The 23879-nt window shown below is 37.4% G+C and overlaps 1 protein-coding gene across 16 annotated transcripts in view; it reads left to right on the top strand.

Moving 5' to 3' along the window:
• Positions 1–3210: 3210 nt before the first annotated feature.
• Positions 3211–23879, top strand: part of znf740a (zinc finger protein 740a) — a 25455-nt gene continuing 4786 nt past the window's right edge. The window contains exons 1-20 of one of the 16 annotated variants that reach the window (XM_005739556.1): positions 3211–3612; positions 5999–6161; positions 6372–6554; positions 7191–7337; positions 7969–8089; positions 8331–8414; positions 10473–10556; positions 12385–12468; positions 12953–13036; positions 13539–13622; positions 14043–14126; positions 14779–14862; positions 17284–17367; positions 17740–17823; positions 18216–18299; positions 18705–18788; positions 19981–20064; positions 20466–20549; positions 22726–22809; positions 23291–23409. In XM_005739556.1, coding sequence (XP_005739613.1) covers positions 6117–6161; positions 6372–6554; positions 7191–7337; positions 7969–8089; positions 8331–8414; positions 10473–10556; positions 12385–12468; positions 12953–13036; positions 13539–13622; positions 14043–14126; positions 14779–14862; positions 17284–17367; positions 17740–17823; positions 18216–18299; positions 18705–18788; positions 19981–20064; positions 20466–20549; positions 22726–22809; positions 23291–23409 — 1791 coding nt within the window. In that variant the 5' untranslated portion in view covers positions 3211–3612; positions 5999–6116. The remainder of the gene's footprint in view (positions 3613–5998; positions 6162–6371; positions 6555–7190; positions 7338–7968; positions 8090–8330; positions 8415–10472; positions 10557–12384; positions 12469–12952; positions 13037–13538; positions 13623–14042; positions 14127–14778; positions 14863–17283; positions 17368–17739; positions 17824–18215; positions 18300–18704; positions 18789–19980; positions 20065–20465; positions 20550–22725; positions 22810–23290; positions 23410–23879) is intronic. The other 15 variants (XM_005739555.1, XM_005739558.1, XM_005739559.1 and 12 more) reach the window with 15 other exon arrangements.

A 23879-nucleotide genomic window follows, 5' to 3' on the forward strand; every position in this document is an offset into this window, starting at 1 on the left:
CTAAATAAGAGCAGCTGGATGAGCTACAAGGAAGGAAGATCACAGCTTTAATTTTTATTTTCCACCATTTTGCTCAAGTGTATGAGTCCTTGAGCAAAGTACTATCTGTTCTCTGTGCCAAGGCTGTTACGGGGAACTGAACTCATCTCAAATGGGGCCAAGTGAAATATTTAAGTTAGTGGCGGTTTTTCAGTTGAATAATTTGTGTTCTCTACCAAAGAAATGCATATTTGCTCACTCTTCTACTAATGAGAGGAATTTTTAGTCAGTTTCGTTATCTAATGAGGATCTGTTGCTATTTTGAAAACATTTAAAAATACATTGCTTGCATCTTAAAAGAAGTAACTGGTATCACATTTTCGTAGTGAAACTATTAGAATTATAATAACACACTTCAAAAAGGCTGAGACAGGAGCACACAAGCCTCTTTTCTTTTAAGAACATGGGGACATATTTATTTAAGTTCTACTTGTTGTTGATTATGTTGTGTCTGTGTTTGGGTTATTTATTGCTTATAAAGTTTTGATTAGTTTAGTTTCACCTTTTTTTACAGTTTACTTGGTAGTTTGTTTGTTTGTTTGTTTTGTTTATTTGTTGTCATGTTTTTGTTCCTGTTTTGTTTTGTGTGCATGGTGTTTCCCATCTCCCTGATTTCCTCATGTGTCTATTTAAAGTCTCAGCTTGTCTTAGTTCTCTGTTGTATCATACTGTAATACTATTGCCATGCCCGGGCTGCATTTCTGTTTGTTTTACCTGGACTTTGTTTTCTGCTGGTGTCTTTGATTACATGCTATGCCTAAATAAAAGGTCAGACATTTTTTGTTCCCTCAACTTATTTGACAGTCTGCATTTTGGGTCCTTTATCCACACAGGTCTGATTTGCAGACAGAATGCACCGTGCATCACACCACCGCAAGTGCCAACAATTGATACATGAGCATCAGAACTTGACCAGACAGCAGTGGAAGAATGTGGCCTGGTCTGATGAATCAAGTGCTCTTCAATCACATGGATGGCTGAGTGTGTGTGTATTGCTTGCAGTATGGGAAGAAATCAAGCAGGTTCAGCCAGTGTAATGCTTTGGGCAATGCTGGGAAACCTTGGGTCCTGATGTTACTTCGACTCGGATACCTATCTAAGCATTAGTATAGGCCTGCCTATTCTCATGAAAGCCCGCCTTTTCATGGGAACGGTATTCCCTGATGTCTGTGGCCTCTGTCAGTGTGATAACACAGCCTGCCACAAAGCAAAAATGGTTCAAGAATGGTTTACGGAGCACAACAACAGGTTTGAGGTGCTGACTTCAAATGTTGACCTCCAGTCCAGCATCTGTGTACAAACAGTTCCCATCCATGGAGGCCGCACCTCGCAGCTTACAAGACTTAAGCTTGATTTAGACTTCTGCAGGAAATTTATGTCCTAACTTACATAGTAACCGGAAACTCCTTTTATTCCTACAGCGCAACCATTGAAGTCATTGTGATATGAATTGACCTGACATGTAGTTAAATTCCTTGGGAGGTGCATGTCAAGTTACGTATAAGGTTGCAGTGTAGGGTTAAAATGGAGTTACAGTTGTGACACAAGTTATGATATAGATCTGTTGAAAAACTCTAATTCACATGTTACAATTAAATCTGTTGCTAACATCTTGGTGTCAGATACCACGGCACACCTTCAGGTGTCTAGTGGAGCCAATACCTAGATGAGTTAGGGCTGTTTTATCAGCAAAAAGGGGGACCAACACAATATATGGCAGGTGGTCATAATGTTATGCCTGATTGGTGTATAAACTGATGTCTTCTACCTGTGATGTAAGGTAATTCAATTACATTTACATATTTCTATTTTTATATGGCATCAGTTCACAACAATTGCCTCAGTGTGCTTTACATTGTAAGGTAAAAACCCTACAGCATTAGAAAAAAAACAAAAAACAACAGTCACATGAGCCTCAGGCTATTACCTGATATGAGCACCACAGCCTGCTCTGCACCACTCCAACAATAGTGCATTACTGTAAACTTTACCACAAATGTGCAAACTAACCAGATTAGCCTGCACTAAATTGCACTAAACTGTCTAGTAAACTACTTTCACGAAACCTTGTCTTTAAATACCACCAAATTAGCATTCATAACACATCATATAAAAACCACTATCTTTAAAAACACAAAAATTTAAATAGATCATTACAAGCATGAGACTGTCCCCGTGTATATACTGTATGTATAGTAACTAGCTATTCATCCTTATTTATTCCACAATTTATCCCAACATCTTTGCACTTGTCAACGTCACCATTAAACGTATGAATATCCCATACATGCTGTTAATGTCTGTGTCATGCTGCTGTGTTGCTGTAGTCTCCACTGTTTGTCTATTCTGTTTACACTGAGAGCAAAGGGGGGGAAAGGAGCTCAATTCCTTGAATGTGTACACAGTCTTGGCCTGTTGCTGATTTTAAATTTCCGCTTCACTAAAAGTTCACTTGCTGAACAGTTTCTTTTGAAAGTAACACTCATCTTCCTCTCGTCTTGTCTTGCGTGCATATTAATTTCTAAAATGTATCACGTTAACGTTTTTGTTTGGGGTTTTTTCTCTCTCCCTGGGAAATACAGCGAGGAGAGGAGGAGCTACAGAGGAGGGGTTTGTGTTTGCTCCTCCTCTGTAGCCAGCTACTGTAGATGCTGAAACACCGCGACCGCTACCTTACATCTGCACCATGAACACATCACAGGGATGAGAAAGAAAATATCCTAGGTGTTGTGCCAAAATAAGTTAACAAATTAATAAAAGGTAATAATTTTCCAAAGAATTTCCTGCCTACACTAGCCTACATTACCAGTAAGGCTAGTTTTATGACACAAGCTACAAGATGCGATAAACTATAAAAGCCAATAAGTAATCAATGATATCCGGCATTATATTATTAATGAAAAATAAAATAATCATAGCCTATTCTAATTACCGATTGATATAGATTAATTAGAGGAAATGTGTTTAATTCAGGCTAATGTGTAAAGCAAATACAAAAGGAAGACTCAAAGTGCAGAATGAAACTGACTAAAAGAAATCAGTGATCCTTACACTACTGACAATGACGTCACCAAATCTAATATTGCTATAGGAATAAAAGCTGCAGGGTCCACAATAATAATAGTAATGAGCTAGTGATGGTTATTAATTTGGCCCCATGTGCACTTCAGCCAAGCATGTGCAAAGCGGCAGCAGACTGAGCTACTACTATAACCCTCCGGTGTTTGTGTGCACGTCCCTGTTTTCTGTCATTTTAAGCGCTCGCTCCTTTTCGTCTGCGTCTCTTCAGTCGTAGTCTGTATCTGCTGCAAACTCAGAGAGACCAGCAGCACCACAAAAGTGTGGAGTGGGCGTCAAAATCCCCACGCCACTTATGAAAATGGACTGAGTTTTTGTCCGCCCTTTCGAGCCAAGGCTCTCTTGTTCACGGGGAGCTGATAGAAGATGACCCTTTTCTCTTCGCTTGAGGAGGCTTTGCTGCTGTGTGGGGGAGTGGGTTACATCCTGTGGCGTTTCCTGTGTTTGTAAACTAGACGGTACAGAAAACGTCGGGCGAGTGAAGCAGAAAGGTAGGTAAATATATTCTCATTACTTCTCAGATGCTCCGCGGATTCCAAATGTGCATTACGCGGTCTGGTAGCTTTATCTGCAAAATCCACCGTGTGGTAGTAGAGCAAATAGGGGTTTGCACAAAATTACGGCGTCAATGTTAGCTCTCGCTAGGCCGCTAACAAATGTTAGCTTATTCGTCGGGAGGGGGAGGCACTCGCTGCGACGGCCATCACGAATGCCTTTATTACTCAGTCTTGTCTTGAACCGCTTTAGCTTATATCGTAAGAAGCGTCGTTTTGTAAAAATAATAATAATAATAATAATATTACATAAATCTAGCAAGATATATACTCTCGCTTTGCAGCTGTGTTACATCGGTGACCAGGTGGGCTTCAAAATTTGCTCGATTACTGGCAGTAACATTAGAGTGGGCGAGGGCGCCCGCGAGCAGCTAGCTGATGTTAGCTAGGTTGTTCCAGCATCAGCAGAACTAATGATGGGTTGGGTGGTAGTTTGAAGGCCACTCGTCGGTAAAGCTAATAAATTATATTATAGTCAGTATAATATAATAATATTGGCTCATTTAATTTTCTCCGCCATCACAAAACACAGCTACTAAAAACTGAAAATAACTATGCGACGTGTTCGTGTAGTGTTCTAATCAGTGTTGGCTGATGTTAGCATTTCGCTAGCTGTCTGTTTTCCTAGCAACGTTAGCCCTTTTTAGTTAACCCACGCCGATGGCGAAAACCTGTTATAAAAAATATTGTTGGCCACGGTTAACCTTTATAGTGTTGCACAAGCGTAGCATTTAATCCGTATAATGGTGAGTATAACAACGATCCTTCAAACTAACACAAAACCCCATGAGAACCCCTTCACAAGACCGAGCAGTGTTTCTTTCGGTAATTTAATGGCCTCCTCGTAACATTCGAGTTAACAAACCTCGTGTTTAAAAATACAAAACGCACGTTTAAATGCAAACGATCAGCGTGGGTGCAGTCGGAGAACTTTACTTGCTTTTTTACTTTATTTAGCCTTATAATTTATTGCATTGCAAGCACTTTTGCATTAGTCTCCAGCAGCACACTAATAATCACCCTCGCTCATATATATTCCACAACAGCTAAGGTTTTCTCCATGATATCACCCCAAGTTGTACTTTACAAGGGGATTCATGTAATCTGAGTTATTTCCTTCAAAATAATAATAACCTCCCCTGATAGACTCGCACCCACGCAGCTGCTTCTTTTGTGCTATTAAATGTTGAATTCTGGTTTGTATTTTACATGTTTTTTTTTTTCTTTTGTTACCTTTCGTACTTAATATATGTCCTGCACTATAAATGATACATGTTTTTTGTTTTTTTTTAAAAAGAACTTCCCATGTTTAAGTGTTTGGACATGCTAATTGTCTCATCAGTCATCCTGGTATTTTAAAATGTGATTTGTCTGACTCTGCTGTAGTTTCTCTGCAGTATGCCAATCTTCACAAGTTTCTGTTTTTGCACAAATATATACTTAATTCTGAAGACCTGAAGGTTTTACACAAATTGAAACCAGCTAGACTAAAAATGACCTTTCATGATGCCTTACAAGAGTTTCGTATTTATTACCTAGAGCAAAGTGGACCTTTTTAGATTGTTGGCGCAGAGCTTGTTTTTTTAAACTACTGGGGAAATTTTCATAACCAAACTTCATCCAAATACATACACCAAAAATTATCATTTGATGTGCACTAGGCTTACAGTATTTAGTAGATTAACAGAAATGGTTCTCAAAACACGGAGCTTTACGATCCTTACAACCTATGCAGCATATACTGCATCTATATGCTGCACATAAATGAAGTGATGCTAACTTAAAATGTGTAAGAATATTTAGTTGTTATAAATTTGCATCCATTGTACTTAAAGCTACTGTAAAATCGATGCTATATGCATATCACTTAAATTCACCTCCACACTAATGTCTCAACACAGACAAATCTAATATGCAGAACTGGGAACAAAACAGATTCGAATTGTAAATTTTCCCACCCATATTAATGATCTCCTGCAGTCATAATCATCTCTGTCTGAGTTTTTGTATTTTTACTTTTTATCATAATGCTTTTTATTATAATGCATACTCATCTCATCTTTATGAGATGAGTATGATATCTGATCATGATTTGGCGTGTTTATTATAAAATGGGGAAAAAACATAGGTGTAAGGTAAAAATATAGCACGATTAAGTAAATCTTAGCCACAGTTAGTAAACCCTTTATGCAAATCGTCCAATCATTTGTCCAAATGAGACACATTTCTGTATTATATTTCTTTGGCATATGTAACGGTAAAGACAGCAGGTGCTGCTGTTGTAATTTAATGTTTGTCTGTTTCATCCACATCCTCCTCTTCCTCAGTTTTAATGCTTGATGAGTGAGGTGGGTGTGGCTTCCCACCAGCCCGACCATCCTGACTGACGGATCTCTGGATGACCTTGTCCCCACCCCTGCCCCTGCGCTCACATATACAACAGCAATGTCACATCTGCCCAGCAGCTCAGTCCGCGACCATATGAAATGGGTTTGTTTTAAGAACACCAAAGTGGTGACAAATAACTTTACTTGCAGTCTTGTGTCACTCAGGATGTTGTCGTTGATGACTGCCAAAGCACATTGCGTGCTACTCGCAGTATTGTCTTAGATGCAGATCATTTGAAATTGCAGACTGCTGATTTGTTGAAATGCTTGATGTGTTTGGTAAAGTGTTGTTGTTAACTCTCTTTCTTTGCAGGCGGGGCTGCTTGGCTGCGAAGCGGTCCTGTCCAGTATGGCCCTGATGCAGGCCAGCTCCATGGCCGCTCCACCCAAAAAAATGATGGCTCCACTTGGCCATGCACCACCGCAGAGAGAGGGACCTGACCGCGCTCCTCAGAGCCATATGATCCTCCCATCTGGAATGAGCTGTCCACCCCTGGTTAGGACCCACGTGGGAAATGTGGAGTGGAAATTGGGCTGTTTTATGTTGTGTTACTGATATTCTGAAGGGTGTAAACACTTGGCACAATTCTGAATTATGAAATTCAGAATGTAAGCGGTCATCCTATTGTGATTTCTCCCAGTTTAAAACAACTTTTGCTTTCTGTTTAGCATTTTAACTTATAATTTAGATTGGATATAGATTGAAATTGTGATGGAAAAGGGAATTAACCTAAGCACTAACAAGTTATACTCAAGGGTGCGTAGTTAGTTCCCTTTTTAGCCCATTTTCCTTTGTTTTCCACAACTTAGAAGTTTTTTTGTTTTGGCAAACGAAACTTGCAATTACCAGAAAATTAAAGAGCACTTATCAGTTCTCCATCAGAAGGTGTGCCAAATGGTTTTAAAGTATGTAATGGTTTAACTAAAATTAGAAAATACAAACCTCAACTGTTATATGTGACCAACCTCTGCTTCCAGCGTTGGCAGAAATGGACATAATGGCTAAACTGCATCATTTCAGCTCAGTAATGTCCATACTGTTTTGTCTCAGAGAGCACTTTTAACACATTCTTAAAAATAGGAAATAATTAACTTTTTTCTTCTCTTTTTTTTTTTTTGTCTGGCTTGGTAGCTTATCCGGAAGGAAGGTGAATTCCAAGCTCCCCGCCTGCTGGATGAGAAAGAGATGAGGGCCAACGAGGACATGCAGCAGAAAAAAAAGAACAGGAAATCAGTAACGCCCTGTAAAGTGAGAGAACAAGAAGGAAGGGGAGGGAAGGTCAGTGGCTCTGATTGCTAAATAGGGAATTGTCTCTGTTGCGTCTGTTAATTTTTGCTCACTGCAGAAAATGCGCCCAAGCCGCTTTGTACATATTTTGTAGTTAAAGCATTTAACTTTATTCGAGTGCGCCTGACTTGGATCTCTTGTGTGCACATTTTGTTTGTGTGGGGGTGGGGGGAGGAGCTCAGGGAAGATGTGGAGGGGGTGGAGGATCTCTGGAGAGGAAAGAGGGGGAGGGGAGCAGAGTGAAGCAGAGCACAATAACTGCAGTTGTGTGCATAACAGGGGGAGCAGTAACATGAGGGCATTAGGCCATTGGAAGGGGTTGTGGGGTATTTTGTCAATTCAGATGTAAATGACGTAGTTTGAAAAACAAAACAACCTTTTATGTTGTCTTCATTCATACTGCTGATTTTAAGGATTAGTGGTTATAAATAACTCTCATTTTATATCTTAGGAGAGTAATAGCTATAGGACTGCACTTGCTGACATTTCACAAGAATTAGAATATCATCCAGTTCTGATTAGTTGGATGGGTGCTTTTTTGGGGGTATAACTGAAATGTTACTACACAATGAAGGTGTAGGATTTAAACTGTTTAACCACTGTTCTTGACCATTCTCCGTAGGGCGCAGGTGGCGATGAGAATGGTCCATCATCCAAAGTGCAGAAAAACTTTATTTGTGATCACTGTTACGGAGCGTTTAGGAGTGGATACCACCTCAAAAGACACATCCTCATTCATACAGGTATGGTTTGTGTTTGGAACAGCTCAAGTGCAGTTAGGCCAGGACAGCTTTTATTGCCTAAATATGTGAATGACTTGTTAAAAGAGGCTTTGAAAGCTTGAGTTATACTGAGTCTAGGAGTGTGGAGCGACTGTGAAGTTTTGCAATGGCCTGCTTAAAACATTGTTTGGTAATAGCTTTTGCCTCACAGCCACTCGGTATCTGTGGGGACTTTAACTAAAACTGGTGCTCTTCGGTTTAGGGGAGAAGCCGTATGCTTGTGCCGTATGTGACATGAGGTTTATTCAGCGTTACCACCTGGAGAGACACAGCCTCATTCACACGGGTATGCGTCTTTTAACCGTACCCATATTACATAAGTCTGACTACTTATGTAGTTCTGTCACTTAAGTCAATGGACAGATGCTCAGGATTCATTTTGTCAGTGGACAGTAATTTCCAACAAAGCCACTCCCAAAATCTGTTCACCTCAAAATGTTCAGTCTGATAATTCTGTGTTCCCAATAACTGGAAAGTTTACAGTGGGAAATTGAATACTGTGTGGTCCAATAACCCCGAGTCCACTATTAAAAACTCTTACTTTTTCAGCATTTATAACAAGTTTTCTTCCCTCTGGATTATATTTTGATCAGCATCAGTTGTAGAAGTATTTGCAAAATTTTAGCATGTATATTAATTTAGTCTAACAGAAATGATGATACAAATTTCTCTGTGCTCAGTGTTAGATTTAGTGTTTAAAGTGGGGTTTTTGTTGTTGTCTTTAGTTGCACTTTTTTCCTTTATTTTTGTGTGTAAATATTAAGATACATTTTAGTAGTTTTCTGTTTTAACATTACAACTGTAAACATAATACAGTCCATTTCAGTCAATAAACTTGCACAGCAGAACCTTTCTTGCTTGTTTACAAATTTGACCAAATTACAAAGACTAAAATTAAACGCCTGTGTATATTAGTCAGTTTTGTAACACCGTATTGCTGTTAAACAATTCATTTTTGTCTAAAATCCAGGTTATGTTATTCTAATAAAGTAAAATGTGTTTTTGTTTTTAGTTTATTTTGGCTAACTCTACCGTAACCCTGAAGCAGAGTTCAGCTGTAGGTCTTGTGGAGGCTGAAATTACTACCAAAGCTCTGAAGCTTAGCGAATAATTACCACCACTGCTCAACCCATTAAAACAGCAAAGAAACAGAGGAAAAAAGGACATAGCAGTAGTAAGGTGAAGTCAAGGTGTGTAAAATGAGATGGCTTATCTAACAGATGAATAGCCAAACAATTGCATACAGCATCTATATTTTGGTTCAGGAAATTAGTCTGTGTTGTGACTTTGTGCAAATTCAAACTGATTTGTTGGGTCTTGTTTCCAACTTGTTGGCTCTTTGCTTAGACTTTGGCTGTTTCTCCTTTTTAATTAGCAAGATAAGCATTTCTGATCTGGACTTTTGTTTGTGCAGTGCTGTTTGATCCTCCCAAGATGTCTGTCTGACACACTTGTCTTAACATAGTTTGGTATTTTTTTTTTTTTTCAAATTTAAACTTCTTCATGGCAGATATACCCATGTTTTCTGATGTTACCTTATGCAGTACAGCATGTTACAGTGCAAAATGATGGAACACAAGTACAACAGACCACATTTGACTACCCTTTCTTCTACACCATCCTTTTTTTTCTTTTTCCCAAATATCTGCCAAGACTTTCTTGCATGCAGTTCCTATACAAGTTTCAATTCAGAAGCAGATATATGTTGGTAAACGTTCTCTAAACGGTTGTTTAGAAACCAGCAGTATCGGTACATCGATGAATTAATTATTATTTTTCCTCCCCAATATTCTTAAATTTCTAAATGACAACACCCACAGTTCTCTTAAGACTTTTTGATAGTGGACTTAAAAGTGGAGTTAGACCTGTGGACCTGTTTCTGTGAATTTGAATACCTGAAAGCACAGACTGCAAAACATGCAATTCATAGTTATTTGTGCATGTTTAAAATCATTTAAATAATTTTTGTATGTAATTCTTTTTTTATATGTAGTAAAAATGACTGCATGGACATCAAAGGACTGTTCTTAGTTTTTTTTTTTTTGTTGTGTTTTTTGTTTTGTTTTTAATTATATAAAATATAAACTGAGGATCTTATTAAAAAAATACTTGGCTTTTTTTAAAAACCTCATTGTTTTATACTATGCACTATGTGCAGGTCAGAGCTGCTGCCCCATTATTCCCCCCGTTTTATAAATGTAATTAAAAATTCACTAATAATCTTGCACTTTGTGGCAAAATTGCATCTGTTCTTTGTTTTCTACATTATATATTATATAATTTTTTATATAATCGCTTATTTATTAGAATGAATAGCTAATAATTTTATGCTCTGTGTGTGTAGGGGTGAAGCCGTACGCTTGTTCCATGTGTGACATGAGATTTTTCCAGCGTTACCACCTGGAGAGACACAGACTCACTCATACGGGTATGCGTCCATTTACCGTACCCAGTTTAACTTTTAAAATCAGTTCTCTGAAATCAAAATTTATGCATTTAAAATCAGACACAAACAGCTTACAGGTAAACATGCAGCTGGGAAACGGCCTTTTATAGTTTTGCTTTTGTTTTGTTTTTTGTAAAAGGAGAACATTTTTTTGTGGGATTGAACTTTTGAGTAAGTGTTGAACACATTGTTTAAAGAGCTCTTTAGGGTATTTGTTGTACCATGAAAGGACTGAATTTTAATATATTCAGAAGAGAGGAAAGGGAAAGTTTATCATGGTACAAAAATGCATCAGCATTTGATTTGCTTTATTTCAATCATTTAACGCTTGAAAAAGACACTTCAGTATACATCAGAATGTTAAATTACATGCACACAGCGACAAATATTAGCATTTAGCATTTAGCATTGCCCAAAGTGGTGGACTTGTCAAAGTACATAATCCCTCTTGTACCATTGCTGTGCACAAAAAGCTTCATTCATGCAATTTTTAGCCAAGGGACAAGACTTTTGTACCAAAAAAAAGTTGTCCAAACATTTGAAGTTTCCAAATGTGCTCCAAGGGTTTGATCTGTCATGTTTGAACTTTAGCTGTATTTGGGTAAGTGCTCGTTGTGAAGAGCAAAATAGACAACACCTTTTGTTGAAATGAAATTTAAAAATAATTGACTGTCATCTGAGAATAATTTCACTTTATTAACATTTTTAAATTGTATGTACATTTTTTTTTATTTTTTTTTTGTGGTGAATCTCTAAAGAACAACTAGTGTACGAAACAGGAAGTGTTGACTCAAACAACTGGGGGCTCTATTGGGGTTACCTGAAGCCACAAAATATTGGCCATCCCTTAGAGGTCAAGTCATCACACACAGCCAGTGTAATCCCGGATTGATACTCTTTCTGCGGCTTCACTTCGGGCAAAATGAGTAAAGCTTGCCATCAGCTGTTGTTTATAGCTGCATAGTTGTGTACCAAGTAATCATGAAAAAACGGACTATTACTTATTGATAATTGACTTAGTTGATCTACAAACGAAGATTGAAGAGTTCAATTAGTATTTTTTTTGTTCTTCTTTGAAAAGTGACATTTCAGTAATGTGAAAATATTGTTCTGTCTAAATTTCACATTTCTGTTAACTGTATGAGAAAAGTCATATTTAAGTAGTTGATTTGATTTGGCCATGGTATATTATGGGAATAGTCCTTTGATGTCCACATTTTAAATGTAAACTAATGGCTGAGGGCTTCATGTTTCTAAGCTGTAACTGCCTTGCTTTTTAATTAACATTCATACAGTTACTCAGTTGCGTCTCTTGTAACTTTATGGTAGAAAGCAGATTGTAAGCTTTTGCAGGCCATCATTTTGGTGTGCAAGAAAGAAGCACGCATCTAGCAACGTGTTTTCTTAATTTTGCTGTAAATGGAATCAATGTACACTGTGTGAGGAAAAACAATTTGCTAAAAAATGCTTTGTTTCCACGAGTGATGGTTAACTTTGGAGAATGTTTGTGCTTCGGCTGGCCGGTGTAATCGCGCTCACTAGTTGTCTCGTTGCTGCGTTGCTGACATGTATGGCTTATGCCCTGTTGCTGCTTTTTTTTTTTTTTTTTTTTTTTTTCTTCCCCTCATAGTGCTATTCAGTTTATTTGAAAATGAGCTGCCCCCCTTTCTTTCATTGATGGAATGTAAAACAAATCGCTGTTTGCATGAAGCCTGGTTAGAATATAAAATGCCTGCTAAAGTCTTGAGTAACTTGATGCCTTCCTTTGAAGGAAGGTCTTAGCTAATATGTTGATACTTTGTGTATGTAGGGGTGAAGCCGTACGCTTGCTCCATGTGTGACATGAGGTTCTTCCAACGTTATCATCTGGCAAGACACAGCCTCACTCATACTGGTATGCGTCTGCTTACCATAGTTCATTAGATAGACGTGTTTTAAGTGTCTTAGCTTTCTACCTTCGTGCATCGTGAATAGGATTCCAGCCCCCCAAAAGATAAATAACATGTTGAAGAGCATGAGGATGTATCCAGACATGTAATAGGAGGATGGAAAAAGTGGTAAACCTTTAGTTGAAATCTTGCATACATAGTAGGGGTATGCAAACAACCTCAGCTTTTCCCCTGCTGAAAGCTCTACTTTATCTGTACATTTATACCGTTTTTGTTTATCTTGTTTTTTTTCAAAATTTCACTGCAATAAGTCGAGTGTTATCATAGTTCCTATAACCACTGTTAAATCTAAATTGTGCGTTGGCTTCTCAGGCCGATTGGTATAATATGTGAAACAAAAAGAAGAGCTATTCTAAGGGAAGAGTTGTGGTCATGTGTTAAAAACTGATGCCGTTTCTAGCTGATATTTACAAACTTTTATGTGTGTAGGGGTGAAGCCATACGCTTGCTCCATGTGTGATATGAGATTTTTCCAACGCTACCACTTGGCAAGACACAGCCTCACTCACACGGGTATGGGTCTGCTTTTTTTTTTGTTTTGTTTTGTTTTTTTTTTCCCTGTCTTGGTGCCCAAATACCCAATTTTAAGTTTGCAGGCCACTCCTTTTTATAGGACCAAATACTCATAAACATCAAGCATTTTTAACTGTTGAGGCATATAAGGAGTGCATTTCAGTTTTCTACCTCAGTGTTACAATAACAGTCATCTTGATGAGTACTTTGAGTCAATTTTGGCTCTCAAAAAGCTTGTTGGCATGAAAAGTTTTAAGTTTGGCAAAAGACATTTTTGTTTGCTTGTTTTTTTTCCCCCCCACCACCACCACCACCCACCCTATTTACAGACATGTTAACAGATTATGAAATGTTAGACATGTGCATTTAGTGTGGCACTGTACTGATGCCACTGCTTTTGGCATGTCTGGATACATTATATAAGTGAGTCCTTGAATTCATTGTGCTTATTTTATTATTGTTATTACTATTATTTTCAAAGGATTTTGCTCTGTGTGTGCAGGGGTGAAGCCATATGCTTGCTCTATGTGTGACATGAGATTTTTCCAGAGATACCACCTGGCAAGACACACTCTCACCCATACGGGTACTAAGTTTTACTTGTCCCTCTCACTTAACACCATTAGGGCTTGTTGATATTTGTTTGTATGTGTGTGAATCACCTACCCGACAGACACAAAGCAAGCTGTGATTTTTTTTTTTTTTTTTTTTTTTTTGTTAGTTCATTTTCTTGATTGTTAGATGCTAAGAATTAATAGTTTTGTCTTTTCTGTTGTATACGTTGTATTTGCTAACTGCTGTTAGGGTTTATGTGACACATTTTTCTGTCTTGTATGTTTAGAATTAGCTGGTCATGAAAGTACTTGCTCTTGTTATTATGTAATATTGACTAGTTTATGTAGATTGACAAATTTTGTGCACATAGTTCATGAGAACCTTTTTTTTTTTTTAATTTTTATTATTATTATTTTTGTCCCCCCTAAAATTTCACACTGTATGCGTTTAGGGGTGAAGCCATACGCTTGCTCCATGTGTGACATGAGGTTCTTCCAGCGTTACCATTTGGCAAGACACAGCCTCACTCATACTGGTATGCTTGATTAATTGTTCCCCTTTCACTGTGAAACCTGATATATTTATAAACCATATACTCATTTGTTTTATGTTGATTTCACCGTCTTATATGATACTATAATTATCACATTGTTGGTAAATTAATTCCCCCTCATAAAAAAAAAACAATGTTTAATAGAGCTTTTAGGCTTTGTTGGAAAACTGTCCACAGAAAAAGTGACTCTGTCAGTTACCTTGCTTTGTGATTAACACTGTAATGGCACTATTGCATGGTTATTCTTGACTATTGTATATTGAATGAAAGATGCACTACACTAAAAAGCCTTTAAATTGCAGACATTGGTAGTATAAAATGTCGTTTGCAAGTACCTGTTTCCCCACATCTGGAGAAACTAAATGTTGGTGATTTTTCTTTTTTAATTTTTTTTTTTTTAGTGGGTAATCGTTAAGTTTCAACCAAACTTTAAGATGTAAAAATCGGTTTCTTTGATTATTTTTGATTTCTTAATACGCCTTTTAATGTCTGTATATTGTTAGTCTTTTCAGTGTAATGTGTTGTCAGTAAAAAAGCATGCTACAATAGTTAATCTGTCATTTATTTAAGTCTTGGTGTTCATCACTTTCACCAGTGTGTTGAAATACATCTGATGTTGTTGTGCTGTCTTTAGGAGTGAAGCCATATGCTTGCACCATGTGTGACATGAGGTTTATACAACGTTACCAACTGGAGAGACACAGTCTCACTCATACAGGTATGCCTCGCTTTTTAAATCTTGCCCCCCTCTCACCCTGACTTTCCCTTGCATGTGCCCACAAATAATGTTTACATGGCTGCTTCAAACTCGAGTTTGTGTTGCTTTCTATCACTTTTCTGACAAATGCTAATTTGTCATGATCTACCTGTAAGGATCTTCTGTAAGAATTTGTGTAGTAATATTTCCCCCATACTTTGTATATGAAATGACATGATGACTATAAAGTGAAAACTCAGTACCTCTCTAGTGTTTATTTAGCTATTAAAGTCATAATTATGTGTACTTTTTTTTTTTTTTTAAACCTAACAATTATTGTGGTAACTCTGTTTGATGCTTCGGCAGAGATGGGCAGTAACGCATTACTGTAATCCGATTATGGGTTTCAAGTAATGAGTAAAGTAAGGGATTACTATTGCAAAAAGTAATTAGAGTACTGTTACTTTCCCGTAAGCAGCCTGCGTTACTAAACTGTGATTTTGTTTGTGAGAGTGATGACAATGATAAGCATACGACGTCCGTGGCAGCAACAGACATGTGTAGATCAACAATGGATAATATGGAGAGAGTACGACCATGCAGCGTTTAAAGCTCCGAAGTACTGACATTACTTTGAGTTTGATTCCGTAAAAGTGACAAAAACATTAGCGTCCGCTGTACACTCTACATGCGAAGAAAACTTCTTTCAACAGCGAAGTATTAAACTTTAAATCTGAGCAAGCACATAGCACGCTGCCATGGGAATGTGAACTTCACAGAGAAACCCCTGGATACCCCCCACTGACATGACCGCTGCGTCACCGAGCAAACCTCCACTGGCCCCACTCACTGGAATATGCAGAAAATAGGTTTAAATGTTAAACAAATTTCTTCCAGTCAGAGACAGTTGCATATAATTGAATTTTTGCTTAATGCAATGTGCATAAAGTTAAGACACTTTTTCATTTGATTCAAATTTATATGATGAATAAAGCAGAAAAAGTAGAATTAGGCTGAAAGGTCTATTGCTTTATCATATATTCAGGTTGTGTATCATGTTGGTTTTTTTTAAGTAACTAAGTAATAAAGTAACTAATTACTTTTGAAAATAAGTAATCAGTAAAGTAACTGGATTACTTACAGGGAGAAGTAATCAGTGATTAGTAACTAATTACTGTTTTCAAGTAACTTGACCAACACTGCATTTCTAAATGAAACATTTGTGAAAAAAAGTAATGCTAGTTTATTTCAACTGTTTATTTTATTTTGTGGAATTAAACTCAAAATGAAAGAGCATGAAGGTGGTGAGTCTGCAACTAATGTTTTTATTCAAAAGTACAAAAGATTATATTGACAGCTATGACATTGTCATATTTGCATCATTTACAGTATGTATCAACTTTTTAAATTAAACCTTGTAAACTGTGTGTGTATGGGGAAGAACAGAAAAAGGAGTCGTATTACTTGCAGCTTTGAATATTACAGCTAGCCAATTATCTTGATATAATGAAAACATTTCTTTTTTTTATTAAAAGATGAGTGGGCTTTTTTGTTTTTTACATGTTGATACTGAATTTAAGATTTGTTCATTGGGAATTGTTGTGCAAATTTACGAACTGAATTAAGGGGTGTAGGTTTTGTGGCCTTGTTGGAAGAAGTGGGAGGGGACTTTAAGGGAAACATTATCTTTTCAGTTGATGGGAATGTCACTTAGATCGGGACTGCCACTATCCAGGCCAGTGTTTGTTTCCCCCCCCCACATAATCGTGTCATTTCACATTCAAAGTGATGGTCAGGAACTAACACAAGCTTCTCTCTTTTAAAAAACAAGCTGTATATTTCCAAACTACAGATTTCTCTTATGGAAGATAAAGTTAATTTGTGCTTCGGTGCTAGGATAGGTTCTGTATGATGATTTTCAGAGCAGTTTCCTGTTAATTCTTGCTCCGCAAATGAATGTGCAAACTTAATGTCTTGTGCAGAGTTGTTTGCCAACTGCCTAAAATTGTCACACCTTCTGTGATCAGCGTGAACAAATCTATTCCAGAAAACCTGTATGTGGTATGTTGAAATTACACGATTAGAAGCACCCATTGACATAGTGTGAAAAACTTTTTGTTGTGCTAGTTGGAATGTGGACTTCAATTTTCAACCCAATTTTTTATTTCTATATAATTTTTTTTTGTCATTTTGATAGGTTTGGTTTTTCTGGTTAGGAAAATTTTAAGTCTACTTTCTGCACAGAGGGCATTGTCCTTATTATTCAGAGATGCAAATGTTTTCAATTGGAATGACAGATTATTAAAGCACGCTGGAATTTCCAGTTTAAACAAAGCGCTGATAAGTGCAGCCAAACTTTACTAAGGAATTAGTAAAGTTTAACATGGATCAATTTTGGCAGTTGAGTGTTTTTATGCTAAAGCTGGTACTTTGTGTGTATAGGGGTGAAGCCGTACGCTTGCACCATGTGTGACAAGAGGTTTTTTCAGCGCTACCACCTGGCGAGACACAGCCTCACTCATATGGGTATGCGTCTGCCAATCTTAAAGCTGTCACAAAATTAGGATGCTGCTACATGTGTATGCTTGAGCTAGTCTTGTAAATCTGTATTCAGACACAGTTTATGATAAGATTCATTCAAAGTATAATTTCAGCTAGATGACATTATCAGCTCATGTTTAAGTGAACTTAATAGCCCCTCTGGGAAGTTTGTAATTTGAAACAAGCATCTTAGATTGTACCCCTGTAAGTTACTTCAGGGGTATGACATTGGTTATTAACCACAGATATCAATTTAATCCACACTGGCACATTTAATTTATCAGGCATAATTATAGATACATTTTTTTTCTCTGTTGTAGAGAATCAAAAATAATTCTCTTGATGCTCTGCGTTTAGGTGTGAAACCTTACGCTTGTACCATGTGTGACATGAAGTTTTTTCAGCGTTACCACCTGGCGAGACACAGCCTCACTCATACGGGTATGGGTCCGTGCACCGTGCCCATGACATGTGTTGTTAGCAAGTGTGCACATTTAATTTAGTTAGTTTGCCTTATTACTTATATTTAGGAAACATGTCATGTATAAATATTATAAACATTTTCTTGTCTTTTGTTAGCTGTCAGCAGTCAGAATCAACAGGATAACCATAATTCAGTATTTTGCTGCTTTGATTTTTGTTGGCAATTATAATCTAAATTTATTTGGGGGGAAAAGTTCTGGTTTTGCATGAATTGGCCACTGTGTGGTTAATAACCAATAGCTTAAATATTTTTTTCTAAATTTAAAAAAAAAAAGGAAAGAAAGAAAATAAAGGAAAAAGAGCGAGAGACCGTGAGGCAAAGTAATATAATATTGCTACTCTGCGTTTAGGTGTGAAACCTTATGCTTGCACCATGTGTGACAAGAGGTTTTTTCAGCGCTACCACCTGGCGAGACACAGCCTCACTCATATGGGTATGCGTCCACCCACCTTACCCATTTCACTGAAATCAGACTGTATGTGCATTTTGTTACGAGTAAGCTGTTTATGCTAGTTACTTTAAAGTGGCCAGAAGAATGATGTTGATGAAGCCTACCCTACATTATGTTCATAATTGTAACGTTTTATGTGACTGTGAGGAAATACAGGACTGCAACATCATCAGCTCATGTAATGTGTTAAGCTGTGGATTTGAGAATTGGTTCAGTTTGTATTCTTTACTGGAATTGGATGAACAACAAGTTACAGCTTTAAAAAAAGGAAATTAATAATAGTGGTTAACAACCCATCAATTCTGAATAAATTAAGTCATTTGCTTATTGATGGATTGTGAACACAAAAACGAGTCTGAAAATAATACCTTAATGCTTTGCATTTAGGTGTGAAACCTTACGCTTGTACCATGTGTGACATGAAGTTTTTTCAACGTTACCACCTGGCAAGACACAGCCTCACACATACGGGTATGCGTCAGTGCACCTGCCCATAACACTTTATATTGGTCACTGTCACACAGCTTTTATTGTACCAATATCAAGTATTACCAAGTACCACCAGTTTACATCTTGCATAGCTATATAGGGAAATTATAGAGATGCACCGATTGCAATTTTTCTTGGAGAATCCGGTTGCTGTACACACCTACCAAACAAATCAGGTTCAACAGATTTGTTTAACAAGACAAATGTCAGGGCCTGCATCATTTTCCATTATCCTTGTAACTTCACCACATAACGGGTCATTGACTTTTTGTGTTTTTCACTTATCTCCATAATTTCCCTTGATATTAACCTCTTAAAATCGTTGCTTATACCGAGGCTCCTGGTTTGCAGATGGATCTGAGATCTGGCTAGCTTTAGTCACGTTCATGTTCAATGGGATCAAAGTGATTTAAGTCTCAAACATTTTTGTGGTGATCCTCCCCAGTTTAGTTTGCCAAACTTTGTGCCTTGACTCACAGTGAGGAACTTAGATGCTAATGACATGTTAACGTGTGGCTGTGACCATGGATGTGAATTGATTAAGCATGCATGAAACTCATTAGTAACCCAACGTATGGGAGCCAGTCTGGGCCGACAATGTTGGAAAAAGGACGATTCTGCTCCTTCATGAGTCAATCGGTGCATCTCTAGTAATCTAATTAAAATAATAGACACCCTTTTGAGCACATAGCATCTTTTGAAACAAAATTAACTGTAGAACTCTGGACTGTAGAGACATTTGGCTAATTAGAAAAATCAGAGAATCTTATTTCTTGTGAAATCCTATTTCATTACTTGCCTAAAAGGAGAGATCAAAATGCTTAGTTAGTATTAAGACTAAACAGGGGTCCTGGGTCCACCACACACATCTCCGCACGGTCTGTCTCCACAAACCGTGACAGTACGACCATGCTTTTATAGAAAGTGATGGTCTTTATTAAAGTTTACCCCGAGCTTCAGTTGTAACACTTTGGAGTACTAATATCTTGATTTATATAGATAAAATGGTCCATTAACTGATTTTTGTGGGTATCTAGTGTTTCATGAAGAAAACATTTGGCATCTTTGTTTTGCATGCATTGGCAAATGTGTGGTTAATGAATAATAGCCTAGATTTTTATTGGTAACATGGAAACTGAGGTAAAGTAATATAATATTGCTACTCTGCGTTTAGGTGTGAAACCTTATGCTTGCACCATGTGTGACAAGAGGTTTTTTCAGCGCTACCACCTGGCGAGACACAGCCTCACTCATATGGGTATGCGTCCACCCACCTTACCCGTACTACAGTACTTTCATTATGTTAAATATAGGGACAGTTACTATTATTCTTACTAAGTAGTGCACTTATCTTAATCAAGGCTATCCTGTATTATCTGTGAAAGGAAACATTATTACAAATCTTGGCATGTACGTAAATCTTGGACTATGATATCATCAGCTCATGAGATGTGTTTAGCTGTGGATTTGAAATTTGAACAACAGTTTTAATGTATTCTTAATTGGATTTAGAGCGTAATCTTTGGCTAGATTAAACAAGTGAAGCATGGTTAACAACCCATCAATTGTAAATTGATGTTAAAAGTACAATATTGATTGATGGATTGTAAAACAGAAGCTCAAAGACCTGAAATTAACATATTGATGCTTTGCATTTAGGTGTGAAACCTTTTGCTTGTACCATGTGTGACATGAGGTTTGTTCAGCGTTACCACCTGGCGAGACACAGCCTCACTCATACGGGTATGCGTCCGCGCACCTGCCCTTATCACATTTCATACAGTACTGTGCAAAGGTTTTGGACAGTCAAAATAAAGCAAGGCTATTTTAAAAGATGATGCCATGAATAGTTCATTTTAAGTAACTCCATATAAAGACTTAATATTCTGTCTGTTAGTTATAGGAGAACGTGCCACAATTTTCTTGTCTGTATCGACTGTTTCAGCGCGTTCTCTCCATGTAATCCCAGACCATCTCCATGATGTTATGGTCATGTAGAGGGCATCTGTTGTAGAATATGATGTTCATTTTGTCACTGATCTTAAGTTCTTTGTAACTGTATTTATTTAGGGTTGTTTTACTAAAGAATGAATTGGACCAATCAGACACCTTAATCATAATATTGTTTGATGTAAAAAAGATATTAAGAACTCGAGTTTCTAAACTTTTTCACAGTACTGTAGATGACTTTTATTGTGTAATATAAAGGGTACTTCTGTGTAGTTATAAAGTAGGCACATCGTTTAGCACTTCTTAGGGAGAATACTTTTGGATCTAAAACAGTATTTTATTCCCCTAGGGGTTTGGTTAGTTGCTCCGAATGTTTGAATTGCCATTGTTCACACTTTTTTTTTTTGTAGTGCGTTTGGTTATATGAACTGCAGAATATCTGACCAACACCCTCACCCCATTTAAACCTGGTTGTGATGTGTATCTGGATACATTATCTAAATCAAGAAAACCCTGTGTATTATAATTGGATGCCAAAGGACCCTGAGGGGTTTCCAAGGCTGCCAAGACATCTAATTTTCCCAGTGTGTCTTCAGTCTTCCCCTGGGTCTCCTCATGCATTGAAAAGTCTGAAATTCTTGGCCTACAGTGTCCTGGAGGCCCTGAATCACCTCAGCTGGGTTCTCTTGGTTGAGATAAGGACTCTGCTCTGAGCAGCTCCCAAATGGCTGGCTCTTTGTCTAAGGCTGAGCCCTGACGTATGTTGGAGGCTTATTCCCATCATTTGTATCTGTACTTTTTTGTTCACTACACATAGAACTTTTGTCAACGAGTAAAATCTGATATTTCAACTTTAGAGCATCAACATTGATGAAAACAGAAACACACACGTACTCAGTAGCTGGGTTGGTATTAATACCAGGAGATTTAAACAGACCCTGGAACCAGCACTTAATCATGTTTTCCCGATTAAGAGCAGTACTGATCATTTAGTTTATCTGTTGAAAATGCAATTAATCTAAAATGTTAATCCAAAGGTCTATGGATCAGATTTCATTAGACAGATAATGTGTCCAGATTGCATACATTTAAAGTTCTAATACCAGGTGTTACTCTGGGTTTGTTGTTGAGAAGGCTTAAAGCTTTTTGAAAGAATCTCCTTATAGGTAGGGTTTGGTCATAATCATTTCAAACCCCGTTCCAAATCCAATACCTGAGATTGCCAAGAATCAAATGTTTAGAACACGAAACACATTTTGTGTACATTTTAGTAATTTGTCCTTAAAGTCTTTTGATTCTTTTTAATCAAAGGTATGAAATGGCAATTCTGATACTTCTGTGTCCCAGTAATGGGTGCATTAGCTCTCACCCATAGCCTAAACCACAAAATAAGTCAAATTATTTATTTTTTTTATATTAGCTCAATGTTACAAAATCCAATTGTCACTGACAAACCAGTGTAAAACAACTAGGTTAAACATAGTCCCAGTTACCAGTTCTACCTTAACTACCCTCATTTTATTTTTACATTTATGATTGTAGTAATTTAATCTGTAATCTATTAAAGTATTTGTTACACTACATATTGACAAAAGCCTCAAACATGAGTAACTTAGTTAAATATGTATAATATTAGTAAAGAGGGGATATGGTCCAACATCAAATTTGTAAACCTCAAAGGGAATAAATACTATGATTTCTATTTATTATTGATGCACAATGACTTTAATCTTATACAGCACACAGGACAGGCTTTGGTGATATTGTTTCAGAATGTGTATCTCCTGTATTATGTTAAAATCTAACTGAAGTCTATTAGTTTATCCAATGGTCGGAGCTGTGTAGTTGTAGTGTCTGAACATTTTGGTGTTATGTCTGAAAAATAAAGTACAGAGTGCATAGTTAGGTTGAAAGTTGTGTTTGTTGGACTTGTGAGTGGTAGGGCTAATATATTGCTCTGTGTGTGTAGGGGTGAAGCCGTATGCTTGTTCCATGTGTGACATGAGGTTTATTCAGCGTAACCACCTGGAGAGACACAGCCTCACTCATACGGGTATGCGTTCCTCTACCGTACCCTTATTTCGGAGAAAGGCACTGGCGCTTGCAACATAACTGGGTCACAACAAACTCGAGTTTGGATTGTCAAGTCATTTGATGGGATGTTGAACCAGTCTCCAAAAAAAAAGAGAAAAAAAAAAGTTGCCCCAATTTGTGGGCCCTCCATCATGTGTACATCCGGGCCACAAAAACATGAAATTCCACTTTGATCTACACATAATGAGTTGATGACGAGGCCTTTTTAGAACATCAGTTATCAGATGCTGAAAATTCACTGTTGAAATTTACTAATAAGGGAGTTGTTTTTTGTTTTTGTTTTTTTTCCTGACGTTTTTGTTTTTAAATTTTTTTTGTTTTTTTAAGTGTTGGAAATTTAGTCTGCAAAGAAAGATTTAGTAAGTAAAAATCTGCCTGCAGTTTGTTGGTACAAGACGCTAAAATTGATGCATTGACTTTGTATTTGTGTGCTCTTTTAGGAGAGAAGCCATTTGCTTGTGACATGTGTGATATGAGGTTTATTCAGCGCTACCACCTTGAGAGACACAAGCGTGTCCATAGTGGAGAGAAGCCTTACCAGTGTGAACGGTGCCAGCAGGTATGTATGAATAAACACGGCGTACACGCGTGAGGTGTCTTACGTGCTGAATTTCAAATTTGGACTTGAGTGGGTCGTATCAGCACCACCAGACTTTTCAGTTCCTTTAGACATCAGGCTGTTAAGTTATTTTTCTTAAGAGGTAAGATTCTCATACTGCAGATGAACTCCAGCTCCACCGCCTTTGACTGCACCTAGCAACAGTAGTCCTTGTTTTGCTCTGTGGCAAGCTAACTGAAGCAGCACGTGCTGTGGGTTATGGTTTGAGTGAAGATGGAACTAGATATATACGTTAATACAGAAATAAATACAATTATCAGTGAAAGCCACAGTGGGTCTAGCTCATCAGCACAGACTGAATTCTTAGAAAAAAAGAAGAGGGGTTCTCCACTAGTGATTTGATCTTTGCCGCTATCGATGCACTAGAGCTGGGCGATAGAACGATAACGATATGTATCGCGATATAACTT

Source organism: Pundamilia nyererei, unplaced genomic scaffold (genome assembly GCF_000239375.1).
Source record: "Pundamilia nyererei isolate P.nyererei 1_Seehausen unplaced genomic scaffold, PunNye1.0 scaffold00092, whole genome shotgun sequence".
NCBI classification, from domain to species: domain Eukaryota; kingdom Metazoa; phylum Chordata; class Actinopteri; order Cichliformes; family Cichlidae; genus Pundamilia; species Pundamilia nyererei.